Here is a 15357-nt window from a genome sequence, read left to right as displayed (position 1 = left end):
TGTAATTTTGTATTTTTATTTATTTATTTTATTAAAGATCAAAAGGATAAACATTGCAGACTTTTCTCAGCCACCTTTGATCATATTTAACAAGCCCAGTGCACACTGATTAGCATGTTAAAGTTCACATCAATAGGCTGAATGTTGAAATTTAACTGAACACAAGTGCTGAATATTCAGTATGGGAGGGTAGCAGATGTTTATTCAAACAGAAATAGCTTTGGGTGAATTATCTTTTTTTTGTAGAGGTGGAGAAAGCACCAGCTCTTTTTATTAGCCAGGAAGTAACTTCTTAAATTCATTGGTACTTTGAAACAACACAAGGACTGCAATGCCAAGACCTTATCTTCTCATTCTGATATTGGGTATTTTTCTCTTGTTTTTCAACTGAACTGAAATTCGTAGCCAATACCAAAAAGTAACTTTAAAATAAAAACATTGATTAATGTTATGTTTGAGTTGACATGATTGATTTTGAAAAGAACAAGCTGCTCTAAATAAATTTTAGCTGCTTCATGAAAATGACCTTTTCAGTAGACTAAAATGAAGGGGTACTAACTGAAATATATTTCTATAACTTCTCACACATGAATGCAGATATTTACATTCATTATGTCTACACACGGATCAGTACCGTACAGTACATACCCGTACTCATCTAGACACCAGGATTTACACTGAAAGGGATCATGAAGCAGGGCTGCCAACTGTTGAGTTTGACTTAAAGTTAGAATTAACTTCTAAGGGGGTGTAAAAAAATATATAAAATATAAATATAATATAAACTATTTAATAAATACAGTTGCTTGAAAAAGTATGGGAACCCCTTGTACAATCTGTGAAAATGTGAATAATTTTAACAAAATAAGAGAGATCATACAAAAATGCATGTTATTTTTTATTTGGTACTTTCCTGAATAAGATATTTCACATAAATGATAGCTGAATTTATTAAAATAAACCGTTCAAAAGTTTGTGAACCCTTGGTTCTTAATATTGTGTGGTTACCTGGATGATCTATGACTGTTTGTTTTTTTGTTTTTTTTTGTTATTTTTGTGATGGTTGTTCATGAGTCACTTGTTTGTCCTGAGCAGTTAAACTGAGCTCTGTTCTTCAGAAAAATCCTCCAGCTCCTGCAGATTCATCAGTTTTCAAACATCTTTTGCATATTTGAACCCTTTCCAGCAGTGACTGTATGATTTTGAGATCCGTCTTTTCACACTGAGGACAACTGAGGGACTCAAGCACAACTATTAAAAAAGGTTCAAACATTCACTGATGCTCCAGAAAAAACGTGACGCATTAAGAGCCGGGGGGTGAAAACTTTATGAATTTGAAGATCAAGGTAAATTGTACTTAATTTTACTTCTGACAAACATATAAGTATCTTTTGTTGCTTCCGAAGGGGAAAAAAAATATATATATAATTTATTTAATGTATATATAATTTAAACAAAATAAGAAAAATTTGGACATCTTCATCCTATTCAAAAGTTTTCACTCCCCAGCTCTTAATGCATCTTAATGCAAAAAATCCTTGAAAACTGAAGAATCTGCAGGAACATCCAGATCATCCAGGTAACCACACACAGTATTAAGAATCAATGGTTCACAAACTTCTGAACGGGTTATTTTAATTAATTCAGCTATTTTTGGTCTTGTTGACTATATGTAAATATCTTACTCAAGACAGTAGCCTACTAAATAAAAAATTAATGCTGCAAGCAGCATTTACCAGGGTTCAAGCATTTAAGGCCTTTAAGCACATAAAAAGGTATTATATTGTATATAGGAAGCACGTAAACACTTGGATCATAGATGGAAAAGACCATTTACAGGTAATAGAGGCAATTTAGTAAGGAAAAATATGTTTTTTAAAGTTTTTTCGCGATCTTCAGTACTTTTTGGGGGTGTACTCAGAGTGTGTCCATACATATGCATGTTAATTTTGGTGAAAATATCTCATTTCGTTTTGAAGTCATAGACACATATATATAAGAGCATAAAAAATGACCCATGAAAGACTTTGATTGGATTTTTTTGCCACTTCCTATCAAAATTTTGACATTTGGGCTGATACATGTGGTAAACCAAAATAGGTTCCGTGTTTCCTACGCTGGTTTCTTCTCAATCGGACTAACGGTTTCAAAGATATTCGCAAAAGTTTTTTAAGCACTAAATCACAACGTAGCACAAACCATAAGGAAAAACCTACCATGTTTGGTATCGATGGACTCGGCAAGGATTCAGGAGTCTAAGGAAGCCTGTGAAAATAACTCGACTACAACCAAAGTTATATATATTTTCAGCTAAAACCATTAAAAACATATGTTTTTAAAGGTTTTTAACAATTATAGCGCCACCTATGGTCCGATCTACACAAAAAATTGGCGTACTTCTTTAGAGTCATATGCTGCATGTGCTCACCTATTTTTGTGAAGATCTGAGTTTTTGTTTAGGCTTTATAGGCTTTTGGGTATATTTAGCCACAGCAATTTTCTAAATGATGCTGTTTTTTGATAATTATTGATCTAGGGAGTCCAGAGAATTGTCCTACACTGGTTTCGTTCCAATCGGGCTAAAAACTTAGGACTAGTTCGCAAAAGTAGGTTTTTCACATATTCGCAAATAATTAATGAACGATTTGATTGACAGCATTATTTCTTGAGGCAAAGTTGTTCAGAATGAGGAGATCTATCAAATGATATGCATATTGTGTGGATCTGTGAAAGACCACGTGATTATTGAGGCGTAAAACTCGTTAGCACCAACTTGTAGCCGATTTCTTTCAAAATTCTTACAGACCTCTAGGGCCATGAGTCGAACATGCCCACCGAGTTTAGTTCCGATAGGCCTCCGTTAACCTTGTCTGATAGGTGCTCAAAATTCATTGGCCAGTGGCGGCCATTTTTTTGTATATATACGCCAATGTCCTCTTGCTGAAGAACCAATGCTGTCAATCAAATCGTTCGTTAATTATTCGCAAATATGTGAGAAACCCTCTTTTGTGAACTAGTCCTAGGTTTTTTGCCCAATCGGAACGAAACCTGTGCAGGACAATTCTCTGGACTCTCTAAATCAATAGATATAAAAAAAACGTTACCCTTTGTGTCACTATAGCTGGGTCATTTAGAAAATGGGTGTGGCTAAATATACCCAAAAGCCTATAAAGCACATGCAGCATATGATTCTAAAGAAACATGCCAATTTTTGTGTAGATCAGAACATAGGTGGCGCTATAACATATGTTTTTAATGGTTTTAGCTGAAAATGTATATAATGGGTGTGGTCGACTTATTTTCACGGTAGTCACGTCTTTAGACTCCTGAATCCTTGCCGAGTCCAACGATACCAGACTTGCCAGGTTTCAGCTTATGGTTTGTGTAACATTGTGATTTAGCGCTTAAAAACTTGCGAATATCTTTGAAACTGTTAGTCCGATCGAGACGAAACCAGCATAGGAAACACAGAACCTAAGTTAATTAACTACATGCATTTACCCAAATGTCAAAATTTTGATAAAAAGTGGCAAAATCCAATCAAAGACGTTCATGGGTTATGTATGTAAGTATCTATAACTTCAAAATGAAATGAGAAATTTTCACCAAAATTAACATGTATGGACACAGTCTGAGGACAAAAAAAAAAAAAATAATAAAGTGGTGGGAATCAGGCCACAATCAGGTGGTGCTATAACTGTCAAAAAAAACCTTTAAAAAAAACAATATTTTTCCTCAATGAATTGCTTATATTGGCTGTAAATGGTCTTTTCCATCTATGATCTAAGTGTTTGCATACTTGCTGAATAAAATATAATACCTTTTTATGTGCTTAAAGGCCTTAAAGTGCTTGAACCCCGGTAAGTGCTGCTTGCAGCTTTAATGTTAAAATGATTATTTTCACAGATTCTGCAAGGGGTTCCCATACTTTTTCATGCAACTGTATGTAATATATTGCATATATTTAGCAAAATACTTCTCTCTATATGTAACGAAGGCGAGACTCAGGTAGGGATCTAATTGCAAGCTTTTATTAAAGGTGACCGTAGTCGTACAGACAGGGTCAAACAGGAGCAAACAGGAATAGCAAGGGACAGGCAGTAGATCGAGGCAGGCAGATATCATTCACAGAACAGCAGACAAGGCAAGGGTCAAGACAGGCAGCACTGGATCATAGACGGTAGACAACAGATTCAGTAACAGACAGGCAGACATGGTATAAACGCTCGGAATTGAACACAAGGTAAACAAGACTTTGCGGTGAGGTGGTGTGTTTGAAAGTCTTTTATAGTCCTGGTAATGAGCTGCAGCTGGGTGTGGTGGTGATTAGAGTGGAGTGTGTGCAGGTGACTGGCAGGGAGGATTATGGGAAATGTAGTCCGGGAACTGACAGGAACTGATGGAGATCGTGACACTATTGTTATTTTTTTAACTATAAATGGCTTTCCTGAGGTAAAAGTAATGTTACATGACACATTGTTCTCCAGCTGTTTTATTGACCAACCGCGGTTGAAAAACTGATTGATCAATTCATAGTTTTCACATGACGTCACACACTTAAAGGAACACCCACCTGAAGGGCAAGGCTTTCCTCCATTGCCCATCAGTCATTTTTACCAGGTTTGTAGTAAGATCTAATGTAGTAAGACAGTGATTTTAAAAGACCAAATTCAATATACACCTTATTGATTATGCATATTTTGTACAGGCAGACAAATGAACACAGAATATTAATGCAAAAAAAGGTTTCTCATTAAGCATTTGTGACTGAATGTGACTGAAAACTATGTGACTGAAAACTATGAATTACATGAGGCATTATACATTTCCGAAAGTTGTACTGTATCTTTCAACATACCTTCTGATGTTAATTCTTGTTTATTTACTATGAACTAGTAGGCCTAGTAAAGAGGAAGAATGATTGTTCACGTGCTGCTTGAGCTGAGGTACTACAGCGATCTGTCACATTTAAGAGCACCATAACGATATTTATTGTTTTTTAATATTATTTCATAATAAAATTGACAGAATTTTAAAACTGAGACTTTGCTTCAGTCTGTCTTGTCTGTCAGTGTCCTCTTTGCTTTGCGATTTTTCACTGCGTGAGAAAATGGATGTGTTGAAAGTGTGAGAACAGTCAGTTGCATGAGTTTCATGCTGAAAACATGCAAGTTGGAAGCCCTGTCATGAAGATTTTAATAACAATACTATGGACAATACCACAGAACCATTGCTCATTCCCACCACAGTCACACTCACAGTGCTGGCCTTTCACAACATTGCCGCCCATGGCTGCGTTTCCAAAAAGCATTGTAAGCTTATTGGTTTTTACAATCTACTTGGGCTTAAGAAGCTTTTGGGAAACAGCCCAGTTTTGCAAAGGTATGTCTATATAGTTTCCTAGGTCATGAATCAGGGTTCTGGCCAAATTCAGAGCACAGAGCCCTCTCATTGGACAGCATGCCAAATACACATATTTTATACATATCTGATTATATATAAGTGTGAACTTGTAAAATGACAAAAAATGACTTAACGCTGCTGCAAAGGTGTTTCTAATACAATGGCTGAGGGAGTGACCGCAAACTTGACATCTTTCCCTCTTCTGACTGCTGTAAACAACCTCTATTTTTTTTTTCTTCTGTTGGAGGGTCGTAGTGATGGTGATGTTAAAGTAAATCATAATATCTAACTGTAAGTCTACAATGTTTTTAAATGTCACTGTTTTTCATCTCAACAGCCAGTGCTCAAACTTCAGGAACTGGTAAGTAAAGGATTGTTAGTCACTCTTTTTAAACTCAGATCCTAGTTACGTGAGATGACTGATGGTTTTAGCTAGTTTGCAAGTTTAGCTTGTTGTTAGATGTGAGTTGATTCATAATATAGATATTTTATTTTTTAGGTGAATATAGTATCAGACTGGTGAATGGTAATACTGACTGCTCTGGGAGAGTTGAGATCCTTTATGATGACCAGTGGGGGACAGTGTGTGATGATGGCTGGGACATGAATGATGTTGAGGTGGTGTGCAGACAGTTGGGATGTGGACGAGCTGTTAGTGCACACTCTGAGGCTTATTTTGGCCAGGGAAGTGATCCGATCTGGTTGGATAATGTGGAATGTTCAGGAAATGAATCGTCCCTCACACAGTGCTCACACAAACCTTTTGGAGACCATAACTGTGGTCACGAAGAAGATGCAGGTGTCGTCTGCTTAAAAGGTAAAAATATGTTTTCCCCAGATCCAAGATGCCATTGTATATTTGATGTTTTGCTTGTGATGAAAAGAGTACAGTAGTGATTGAAAACAACATAAACCTACGGTGTTTAGTCCCAAATAATATATATATATATATATTATATATATTTATTTATTTATTTATTTTTATTTTATTTTTTTAAAGCAGAGGGGCTATGCTCATTTGGTGCTTGGCTACTAACAATTTCAAATATATACAATATACACATACTTACAAAATAGTTTTTAATCACATTGTACTTATATTTTTATATATTATCAGACATAAGATTGGTCAGTGGGTCTGATTCATGCTGTGGAAGAGTGGAGATCCTTCATAATGGCCAGTGGGGAACCGTGTGTGATAATGACTGGGACATGAATGATGCTGCTGTGGTGTGCAGACAGTTAGAGTGTGGTTCAGCCATCAGTGCACCTAAAAGTGCCGCCTTTGATCAAGGCAGTGGATCGATCTGGCTGGATGGTGTTGGATGCTCGGGAGGTGAAGGAAACCTCACACAATGTTCACACAGAGGACTAGGAGCTCACAACTGTGGTCATGGTGAAGATGCTGCTGTTGTTTGTTTAGGTAAATCTTTTGCATTTTGACAGAGTTAGGTAGAAATGAGCAATAGAAATTACAATAAGCTTCATGTATTTAATGATTTTCATCTTAACATGTCATTTTAAATGGATGCCTATTTGCCTATTTTTTTTAACAGGTGACCTGCAGCAGCCCACTCTTTCTGTGATCTCCAGATATACAGTTGTTTCTCCTGGAGAAAACATTCAGTTCAGATGCAAAACACCTAAACCAAGATGCAATGCTGATGCTGAATTCCACCTCTTCAAAAACGGATCATCAATATCCTCCCAGAAACATGTTTCTGGTGTGACTTTCCACCTTGTCAATGTAAGCGTCTCACATCAGGGCAGCTACAGCTGTAATTACACCTACCAAAACGGCACTGTAATATCACCTCGGAGTAACACTGTTGACATCCTTGTAGGTGAGAGTTTAATCTTGTCTCATTGCCTACATAATATAAATGCTTTAGTTGCATGAAAGTGAATTCATTCTGTATTGATGTCTTATTTTTGTGTTTGTGCTGCTAATTTGTAAAATGACTGTGAATTAAAATTAGATCCCGAGAAGATGCAGTTCTTGAAGCCATTTTTATTTGATTTATTTCACTATTCATTTTTATTTGTAGCGCTTACACAGAAACACACATGAGCATTTGAAAGCAGGTGTCTATTACTCACCCTCATGTTGTTCCCCACCCTTAAGACCTTCGTTCATCGTCAAAACACAAATTAAGATATTTTTGATAAAATCTGATGGCTCAGTGAGGTCGGCATTGACAGCAAGATAGTTTATACTTTCAAATGCCCAGAAAGACTAAAGACGTATTTAAAACAGTTCATGTGACTACAGTGGTTCAACCTTAATGTTATGGAAGCAATGACAATACTTTTTGTGCACCAAAAAAACAAAATAACGACTTTATTCAATAATATAGTGATGGGCGATTTCAAAACACTGCTTCATGAAGCTTTTGTGCCAAAGTCACGTGATTTCAGTAAACGAGGCTTCATTACATCATAAATGTTTCTAAATTTCAATGGTTCACGTGACTTTGGCAGTTTGATACAAGCACTGATTCGAATAAAAATAAGATTCGTAAAGCTTTGAAGCTCCATGAAGCAGTGTTTTGAAATCGTCCATCACTAGAAATTGTTGAATAAAGTCTTTATTTTGTTTTTGTTTTTTTGGCGCACAAAAAGTATTCTTGTCGCTTCATAACATTAAGGTTGAACCACTGTAGCCACATGAACGGTTTTAAATACATCTTTAGTCTTTCTGGGCATTTGTAAGTATAAATTATATTGCTGTCAATGTGTCACATGTCTGTCTGTTCTGTTAGTCACATGTCCTCCTTTGTTTAGTTTTCCCGCCATTATTTAGTTGTCATGGTTTCTAATTTGATTAGTGTCCTTGTTTCAGGTGTGTCTTGTTAGTTTCTGCCTTGAATATATACCCTGTGATTTCCCTTAGTCTTTGTCGGTTTTCGTTTACATGTATGTCTTACGGGTGTGGAATGACCTGAGGGTGAGTAATTAATGACAGAAATTTCACTTTTGGGTGAACTGACCCTTTAACAGCGCTCAAAATACTAGGGGGAAATGATGGTTTCATCACATTTTTAAAATTTCAGTGACAACTTGGTACCGAACCTAAAAAGCAGAGGGGTTTGGTGCTTGGCTCCTAACAATGACTGGCGATTTTAGCTAGTTTGCAAGTTTAGCACGTTGTTAGATGTGTGTTGATTCATAATATAGTTATTTTATTTTTTTTAGGTGAATATAGTATCAGACTGGTGAATGGTAGTAATAACTGCTCTGGGAGAGTTGAGATCCTTTATGATGACCAGTGGGGGACAGTGTGTGATGATGGCTGGGACATTGAAGATGCTGAGGTGGTGTGCAGACAGTTGGGATGTGGACGAGCTGTTAGTGCACACTCCAACGCTCATTTTGGCCAGGGAAGTGATCCGATCTGGTTGGATGATGTGGAATGTTCAGGAAATGAATCATCCCTCACACAGTGCTCACACAAACTTTTTGGAAACGATGACTGTGGTCACTACGAAGATGCAGGTGTCGTCTGCTTAAAAGGTAAAAGTTTGTTTTCCTCAGGTTCAAGATGCCATTGTATATTTGCTCTTTTGCTTGTGATGAAAAGTATGGACGCCCGTTTCCGCCACTAAAAAAAAAAAAAAAAAAACCTCCACAAAAAAAAAAAAAACACAAAAAAAAAAATGAATTGCGACTTATCTCAGAATTCTGACTTTTTAACTCGCAATTGTGTGTTTATCCCTGTTACGAATGGGAGACTCAGGCAGGGGATCCAAGTGCAGCGTTTATTTAGAAGTGAGCGTGGTCGTTCAGGCAGGGTCAAACAGGAACAAACAGGAGCAATAAGGAACAGGCAGAGTCGTAGTCAGGGTACAGGCAAGGATCGAGGCAGGCAGCAATGGGTCGTAAAACAGGAATCAGGCAAAATCAATCACAGACAGGCAAACAGGATACAAGGAAACGCTCAGAAATGTGACACAGGTGACAACAAGACTTCGCGATCAGGTGATGAGTGTGTGAGTCTTTTATAGTCCAGGTAATGCATGGCAGCTGGATGTGGTGATTAGTGTAGTGATTGGTGGAGTGAGTGCAGGTGATTGGCAGAGAGAATTGTGGGAAGTGTAGTCCGGGGAGTGACAGGAGCAGACGGTGATCGTTACATAACGTCCCCCTTCCGGAAGGCGCGTCCTCGTGACGTAAAAGGCACGAATAGGGAGGGAGGGTGGGTACATTGGAGCTATAGCGGGACCATGGTCTCCAATGCAGGCTCCAGGGTAGCCATGGTGGATGGTGGCCTTATCAAGGAGAGCGGGCAGTTCGGTGACGGCCTCCATGGCCGTATCAGGGAGAGCAGACAGCTCCGAGACGGCAGCGGGCTCGGGCTGCTCCGGGACGGCAGCGGGCTCGGGCTGCTCCGGGACGGCAGCGGGCTCGGGCTGCTCCGGGACGGCAGCGGGCTCGGGCTGCTCCGGGACGGCAGCGGGCTCGGGCTGCTCCGGGACGGCAGCGGGCTCGGGCTGCTCCGGGACGGCAGTAGAGCTCGAGTTCCTCAACGCACGTAGGACAGCCAAGACATAAAAAGTGAGCTTGAGAGCGAAGCGGCCGGCGGGCTTGAGAGCGAAGCGGCCGGCGGGCTTGAGAGCGAAGCGGCCGGCGGGCTTGAGAGCGAAGCGGCCGGCGGGCTTGAGAGCGAAGCGGCCGGCGGGCTTGAGAGCGGCCGGCGGGCTTGAGTGCGAAGCGGCCGGCGGGCTTGAGTGCGAAGCGGCCGGCGGGCTTGAGTGCGAAGCGGCCGGCGGGCTTGAGTGCGAAGCGGCCGGCGGGCTTGAGTGCGAAGCGGCCGGCGGGCTTGAGTGCGAAGCGGCCGGCGGGCTTGAGTGCGAAGCGGCCGGCGGGCTTGAGTGCGAAGCGGCCGGGGGTATTGAGTGCGAAGCGGCCGGCGGGCTTGGGTGCGGGGCGGCCGGCGGGCTTGAGAGCGAAGCGGCCGGCGGGCTTGAGTGCGAAGCGGCCGGCGGGCTTGAGTGCGAAGCGGCCGGCGGGCTTGAGTGCGAAGCGGCCGGCGGGCTTGAGAGCGAAGCGGCCGGCGGGCTTGAGTGCGAAGCGGCCGGCGGGCTTGAGAGCGAAGCGGCCGGCGGGCTTGAGTGCGAAGCGGCCGGCGGAGACTTGAGTGCGGAGAGCGAAGTGGCCACCAGGCTTGAGAGCGAAGCGGCCGACGGAGACTTGGGGATGCCAGCTGCTCGGACTGAAATCAACGGTGGATCGGTCACACTGGAACGCAACCCTCTCCGCTCCCGGACTGATCTAGAGACCTGACGTGACTCTGGGCGATCAGCGAAGGCGTGACGTTGCTCTGGGCGATCAGCGACGGCGTGACGTTGCTCTGGGCGATCAGCGAAGGCGTGACGTTGCTCTGGGCGATCAGCGAAGGCGTGACGTTGCTCTGGGCGATCAGCGAAGGCGTGACGTTGCTCTGGGCGATCAGCGAAGGCGTGACGTTGCTCTGGGCGATCAGCGAAGGCGTGACGTTGCTCTGGGCGATCAGCGGAGACGTGACGTTGCTCTGGGCGATCAGCGGAGACGTGACGTTGCTCTGGGCGATCAGCGGAGACGTGACTCATTGTTGCGGCCGCCATTTGGTGAGTGTCATCTGGCGCGGCGGCCATCACACACCCAGACGAGGAATCGCGTTCCTCCGCGACACCCACAGTAAACGGAGATCCACTCAGTAGCAACGCCAGCTCTATATACTGTTCTAAAGTCCCATTTGGCTCATGTATTGGCATAATAGAGCTGAGCGGTTCAGACAGTCCCCCGCGAAAGAATGTCATAAGACATAACTCATCAAAGCATGTTAACGGAGCCAGTTCAATAAAGTCCAAAACATAATCTTCAATGGATTTGTCTCCTTGACGGAGACCGATCAACTGGGCGGATGGATTCATAATTGTTGAGACAGGAACACTCACGGTAGCTGCGGATCTAGTGAGGCGAAGTCTTCTGTTACGAATGGGAGACTCAGGCAGGGGATCCAAGTGCAGCGTTTATTTAGAAGTGAGCGTGGTCGTTCAGGCAGGGTCAAACAGGAACAAACAGGAGCAATAAGGAACAGGCAGAGTCGTAGTCAGGGTACAGGCAAGGATCGAGGCAGGCAGCAATGGGTCGTAAAACAGGAATCAGGCAAAATCAATCACAGACAGGCAAACAGGATACAAGGAAACGCTCAGAAATGTGACACAAGTGACAACAAGACTTCGCGATCAGGTGATGAGTGTGTGAGTCTTTTATAGTCCAGGTAATGCATGGCAGCTGGATGTGGTGATTAGTGTAGTGATTGGTGGAGTGAGTGCAGGTGATTGGCAGAGAGAATTGTGGGAAGTGTAGTCCAAGGAGTTACAGGAGCAGACGGTGATCGTTACAATCCCTTACAGAAAAAACACATGAACTTCACATGTGCAAAAACACATGTGGTCACATGTGAAGTTCATGTGTTTTTTCTGTAAGCGATATCTCACAATTGCGAGTTATAAAGTCAGAATTGCGAGATATAAAGTCGCAACTGCAAGTTATAAAGTCAGAATTCTGAGATATAAAGTCGCAATTGCGTGTTATAAAGTCAGAATTCTGAGATATAAAGTTGCAATTGCGTGTTATAAAGTCAGAATTCTGAGATATAAAGTCGCAATTGCATGATATAAAGTCAGAATTCTGAGATATGTTTCCACGGTAACCTTGTACACAGCGTTTCAAGGAGAAAAACAGCTTTTACTGCCATCTAATGGGCTTAATACTAAAACAACCAATACCTATCATGTTTCATTAACTTTGCAACTCAAGGGTAGAATCATGCAATTCTGCATATTACAGTCAAGGTATTTGGACAATAAAAGTTGTTTTTAACAGAATGGATACACTAATGAATTTTGCACAATGATAACAATATAATAATAATCATTATAAGAAGAAGAATCAGCTGTGGCGGAGGCGCAATAAATCAGACAAAGCTGAAGTGGCACATTTTATACACCAACAGCTTCAGACTTCACTGCAGCACGGCTATCTTTGGATGCACTGTTACAGACAGAGATACTGACCATCAGTTAATTGCGAGAAAGAAAGTCAGAATTCTGACTTTATAACTTGCAATTACGACTTTTTATCTCAGAATTCTGACTTTATATTACGCAATTGCAACTTTATATCTCAGAATTCTGACTTTATACCACGCAATTGCGACTTTATATCTCAGAATTCTGACTTTATAACTCGCAATTGTGAGATATAAACACGCAATTGCACGTTAAAATGTCAGAATTCTGAGATAAAAAGTCGCATTTTTTTTTTTTTTTTTTTGTGGCGGAAACGGGCTTCCATAGAAAAGAGTACAATAGTGATTGAAAACAACATAAACCTATGGTGTTTAGTCCCAAATATTAATTATATTTTTTTTAAAAAAAGAAGGGGCTATGCTCATTCGGTGCTTGCCTAACAATTTCAAACACATACAATATAGGCTACACATACATAGAATATGCGGGGACGGGGGTTATGTGTCCCCCGCACTTTGAATAAAATGTAAATTGTGTTCACATAGAGGCCAATGTGAATAAATCTTGATTTAAATTCAAAGAGACAAGATAGTCTATGCATGACCTGTCATTTTATTCTTAACTAAAATGAGGCGATCTAAACATTTTGTATCGCTCACTGTCGTGTAATAGATGTTTCATTCATACTGGAAGCCGGAGGGCGCTCTTGTAGGAGTAATTCAGCTATTCGCTGTAGCAGCTAGTGATGGGCAGATCGAGGCTTCGCAAAACACTGAAGCAGTTGAAGCAAATGTGCCGTAATGTGTCGAGGCTTCGAAACAATCTGACACCTGTCTTCACGGTGACCCCTAGTGGTCAGAACAGTGTAAATACTACAACAACTTGGGTCAAACATGCATAAAAACACCTTTTACAAATCTATTGCAAATGTTTATCGAAAGTAAAATCTATCAAATGCAATTAACTAATCGTCTAATAAGATTAAACATGGAGTGTCTGTATAATAAGTGTTCTTTTATCCATTTTCAGGGCTTGTTTTGTTTGTTCCATGAACTCAAGCTAAACAGGCCAATAAGAGATAAATAACTATTCATTTTAATTATTCTAATGTCTAATTAAAACATCTACAAATGTATAAAACTGATCAAAGATCCGGTAAAACCATAGGGTAAAACCAGGGGCGGAGCCAGACATTGTAAACATTCGGGGCTTAGCCCAAATCTATGTTTGTCCAAAGACATTTTAATTTTCTATCAACAGCTTTACTGACATGAAAGGTGCTTTTGTTGTCGTATTCTTGTTCAGAAAATGTACATAATTTGACACTGTAATTTGTAAAACTTTATTGAACGTACCAGCTCTAGGGGGTTCCGGGGGCATGCTCCCTCGGGAGAACATTTTGTACATTTTAAGGTTAAATGCATCAATCTGGTGCACTCTGGAAACTCAAAATTAAGAGCTTCAACACATGTACAGTGTGCAAATTGAACAAAGAAACAGCATTGACTTGTACCTGGACATTAAAAAGGTTCAAACATCTTTTTTTACAATACTTTTGTAATCATTTCTTTTTAAAAGATAAATCCTTGAGCTTTTATTTTGATCATCACCAGCTGATCGCGTGCGCAAATGTGCGAAAGAGAGAGAGCGCGGCCGGTGTATGGTCGGATACTGTAGAAAAGCGGTATTGAACTGCTTAACGTATTTTAATAGAGAGATGTGTTAAGAAAAATTATATTTTGAGAGCACTGTTAAGAAACCTCTAACCTGAAATTCCTGCTTGCTGACTGTCTCGCACTCTTTCGGTTGACTGTGCTAGCTCCTCCCCTACCTGCTGCATATTCAACAGAGAGGAAGAAACGGAGTAGCCCATAGGCTACCGACAGCAAAGAAATGTATTCTATAGGCTAGATTAATTTAAAGGCTGTATGCAGTATATGCAAAGCCAAAGTGCAATGAAATAAAGCAACTTATGATTTCGGGGGTTTACATAGGCTATTGTCCAGTTTCATATTTTCTCAGTGACAGTCATTACATTCGGGGCTTGACTCAAAACATTCGGGGCTGAAGCCCCGGCAAAATTGGCTGGCGCCGCCCCTGGGTAAAACCAAGCGGCAACCTCACAAAACTGCAATTCATCAACTGGCCACTAGGGAGAGGCTCCAAAAGACAGCAGAGTCCCTTGTTAAAATGGCCATCTTTACAGCAGACAAAAAACATGTTTACAGCCTGGATCAACTTGTGGTTTTGGTCTATACAGCTAATTTTGCTTCATGACAACTCTAATGGGGGTGATTTTTTTATTTTTATTTTTTATAACTTGTCCGTTTAAATTATATTAAGCCTTAAAGTTCTGCATAATTAAGGGCGTGGTCACTTGAGTGACAGTTTTGCCGCTGCTGTCTGTGAGCCGTCACTTTACCTCAGCTAATTCCAGCTGCTGAATTTGGCATCTCTGCCGTGTTTGTGATTTTTTTTTTTTTTTTTTTTTTTTTTTCGGGATTATTTTATACAATTATAAAATAATAATATATACAATTATAAAATAATATGGCTGGCTGCATTAATGATCGAGACTTGAGACAGATGTGCGTTTGTGTAGATGTGCACGCATGCGGAAGATAAACAGAACACACGTTGTTGGATCATGGCTTTGGCTAAATGTTTTGTTCCTGAGATTTACTACAATAACAATGGCAGGAGGATATAAAATATATTGTAATTGTATTATTACAATAATAATAATATGATATTAAAATTAATATGATAGAAACTATCCTCTTACATCTGCTATAATACAATATGTCGTTAGTCTCGAGAGTATGTACATTAGTTAATAAATAGTTAATAAATAAGAGGATCTGTTTTTGATAATAGAATGTCCTGATGGACTAGTGGCAGCATTTTCATTTAGCGTGCAAAATGATAGCTCTTTTGC

The 15357-nt window shown here is 40.5% G+C and overlaps 1 protein-coding gene across 4 annotated transcripts in view; it reads left to right on the top strand.

The window, feature by feature from the left end:
• Nucleotides 1-251: 251 nt before the first annotated feature.
• Nucleotides 252-15357, top strand: part of LOC137004317 (deleted in malignant brain tumors 1 protein-like) — a 48359-nt gene continuing 33253 nt past the window's right edge. For all 4 annotated transcript variants that reach the window (XM_067364546.1, XM_067364547.1, XM_067364548.1 and 1 more), the window contains exons 1-6: nucleotides 252-365; nucleotides 5741-5764; nucleotides 5903-6220; nucleotides 6521-6826; nucleotides 6960-7247; nucleotides 8599-8916. In XM_067364546.1, the coding sequence (XP_067220647.1) occupies nucleotides 332-365; nucleotides 5741-5764; nucleotides 5903-6220; nucleotides 6521-6826; nucleotides 6960-7247; nucleotides 8599-8916 (1288 nt within the window). In that variant the 5' untranslated portion in view covers nucleotides 252-331. The remainder of the gene's footprint in view (nucleotides 366-5740; nucleotides 5765-5902; nucleotides 6221-6520; nucleotides 6827-6959; nucleotides 7248-8598; nucleotides 8917-15357) is intronic.

The sequence above is a fragment of the Chanodichthys erythropterus genome, chromosome 17, assembly GCF_024489055.1.
Source record: "Chanodichthys erythropterus isolate Z2021 chromosome 17, ASM2448905v1, whole genome shotgun sequence".
Taxonomy (NCBI): domain Eukaryota; kingdom Metazoa; phylum Chordata; class Actinopteri; order Cypriniformes; family Xenocyprididae; genus Chanodichthys; species Chanodichthys erythropterus.
Note: the sequence above shows the minus strand (reverse complement) of the source record. Positions and strands in the feature narration are given on the sequence as shown.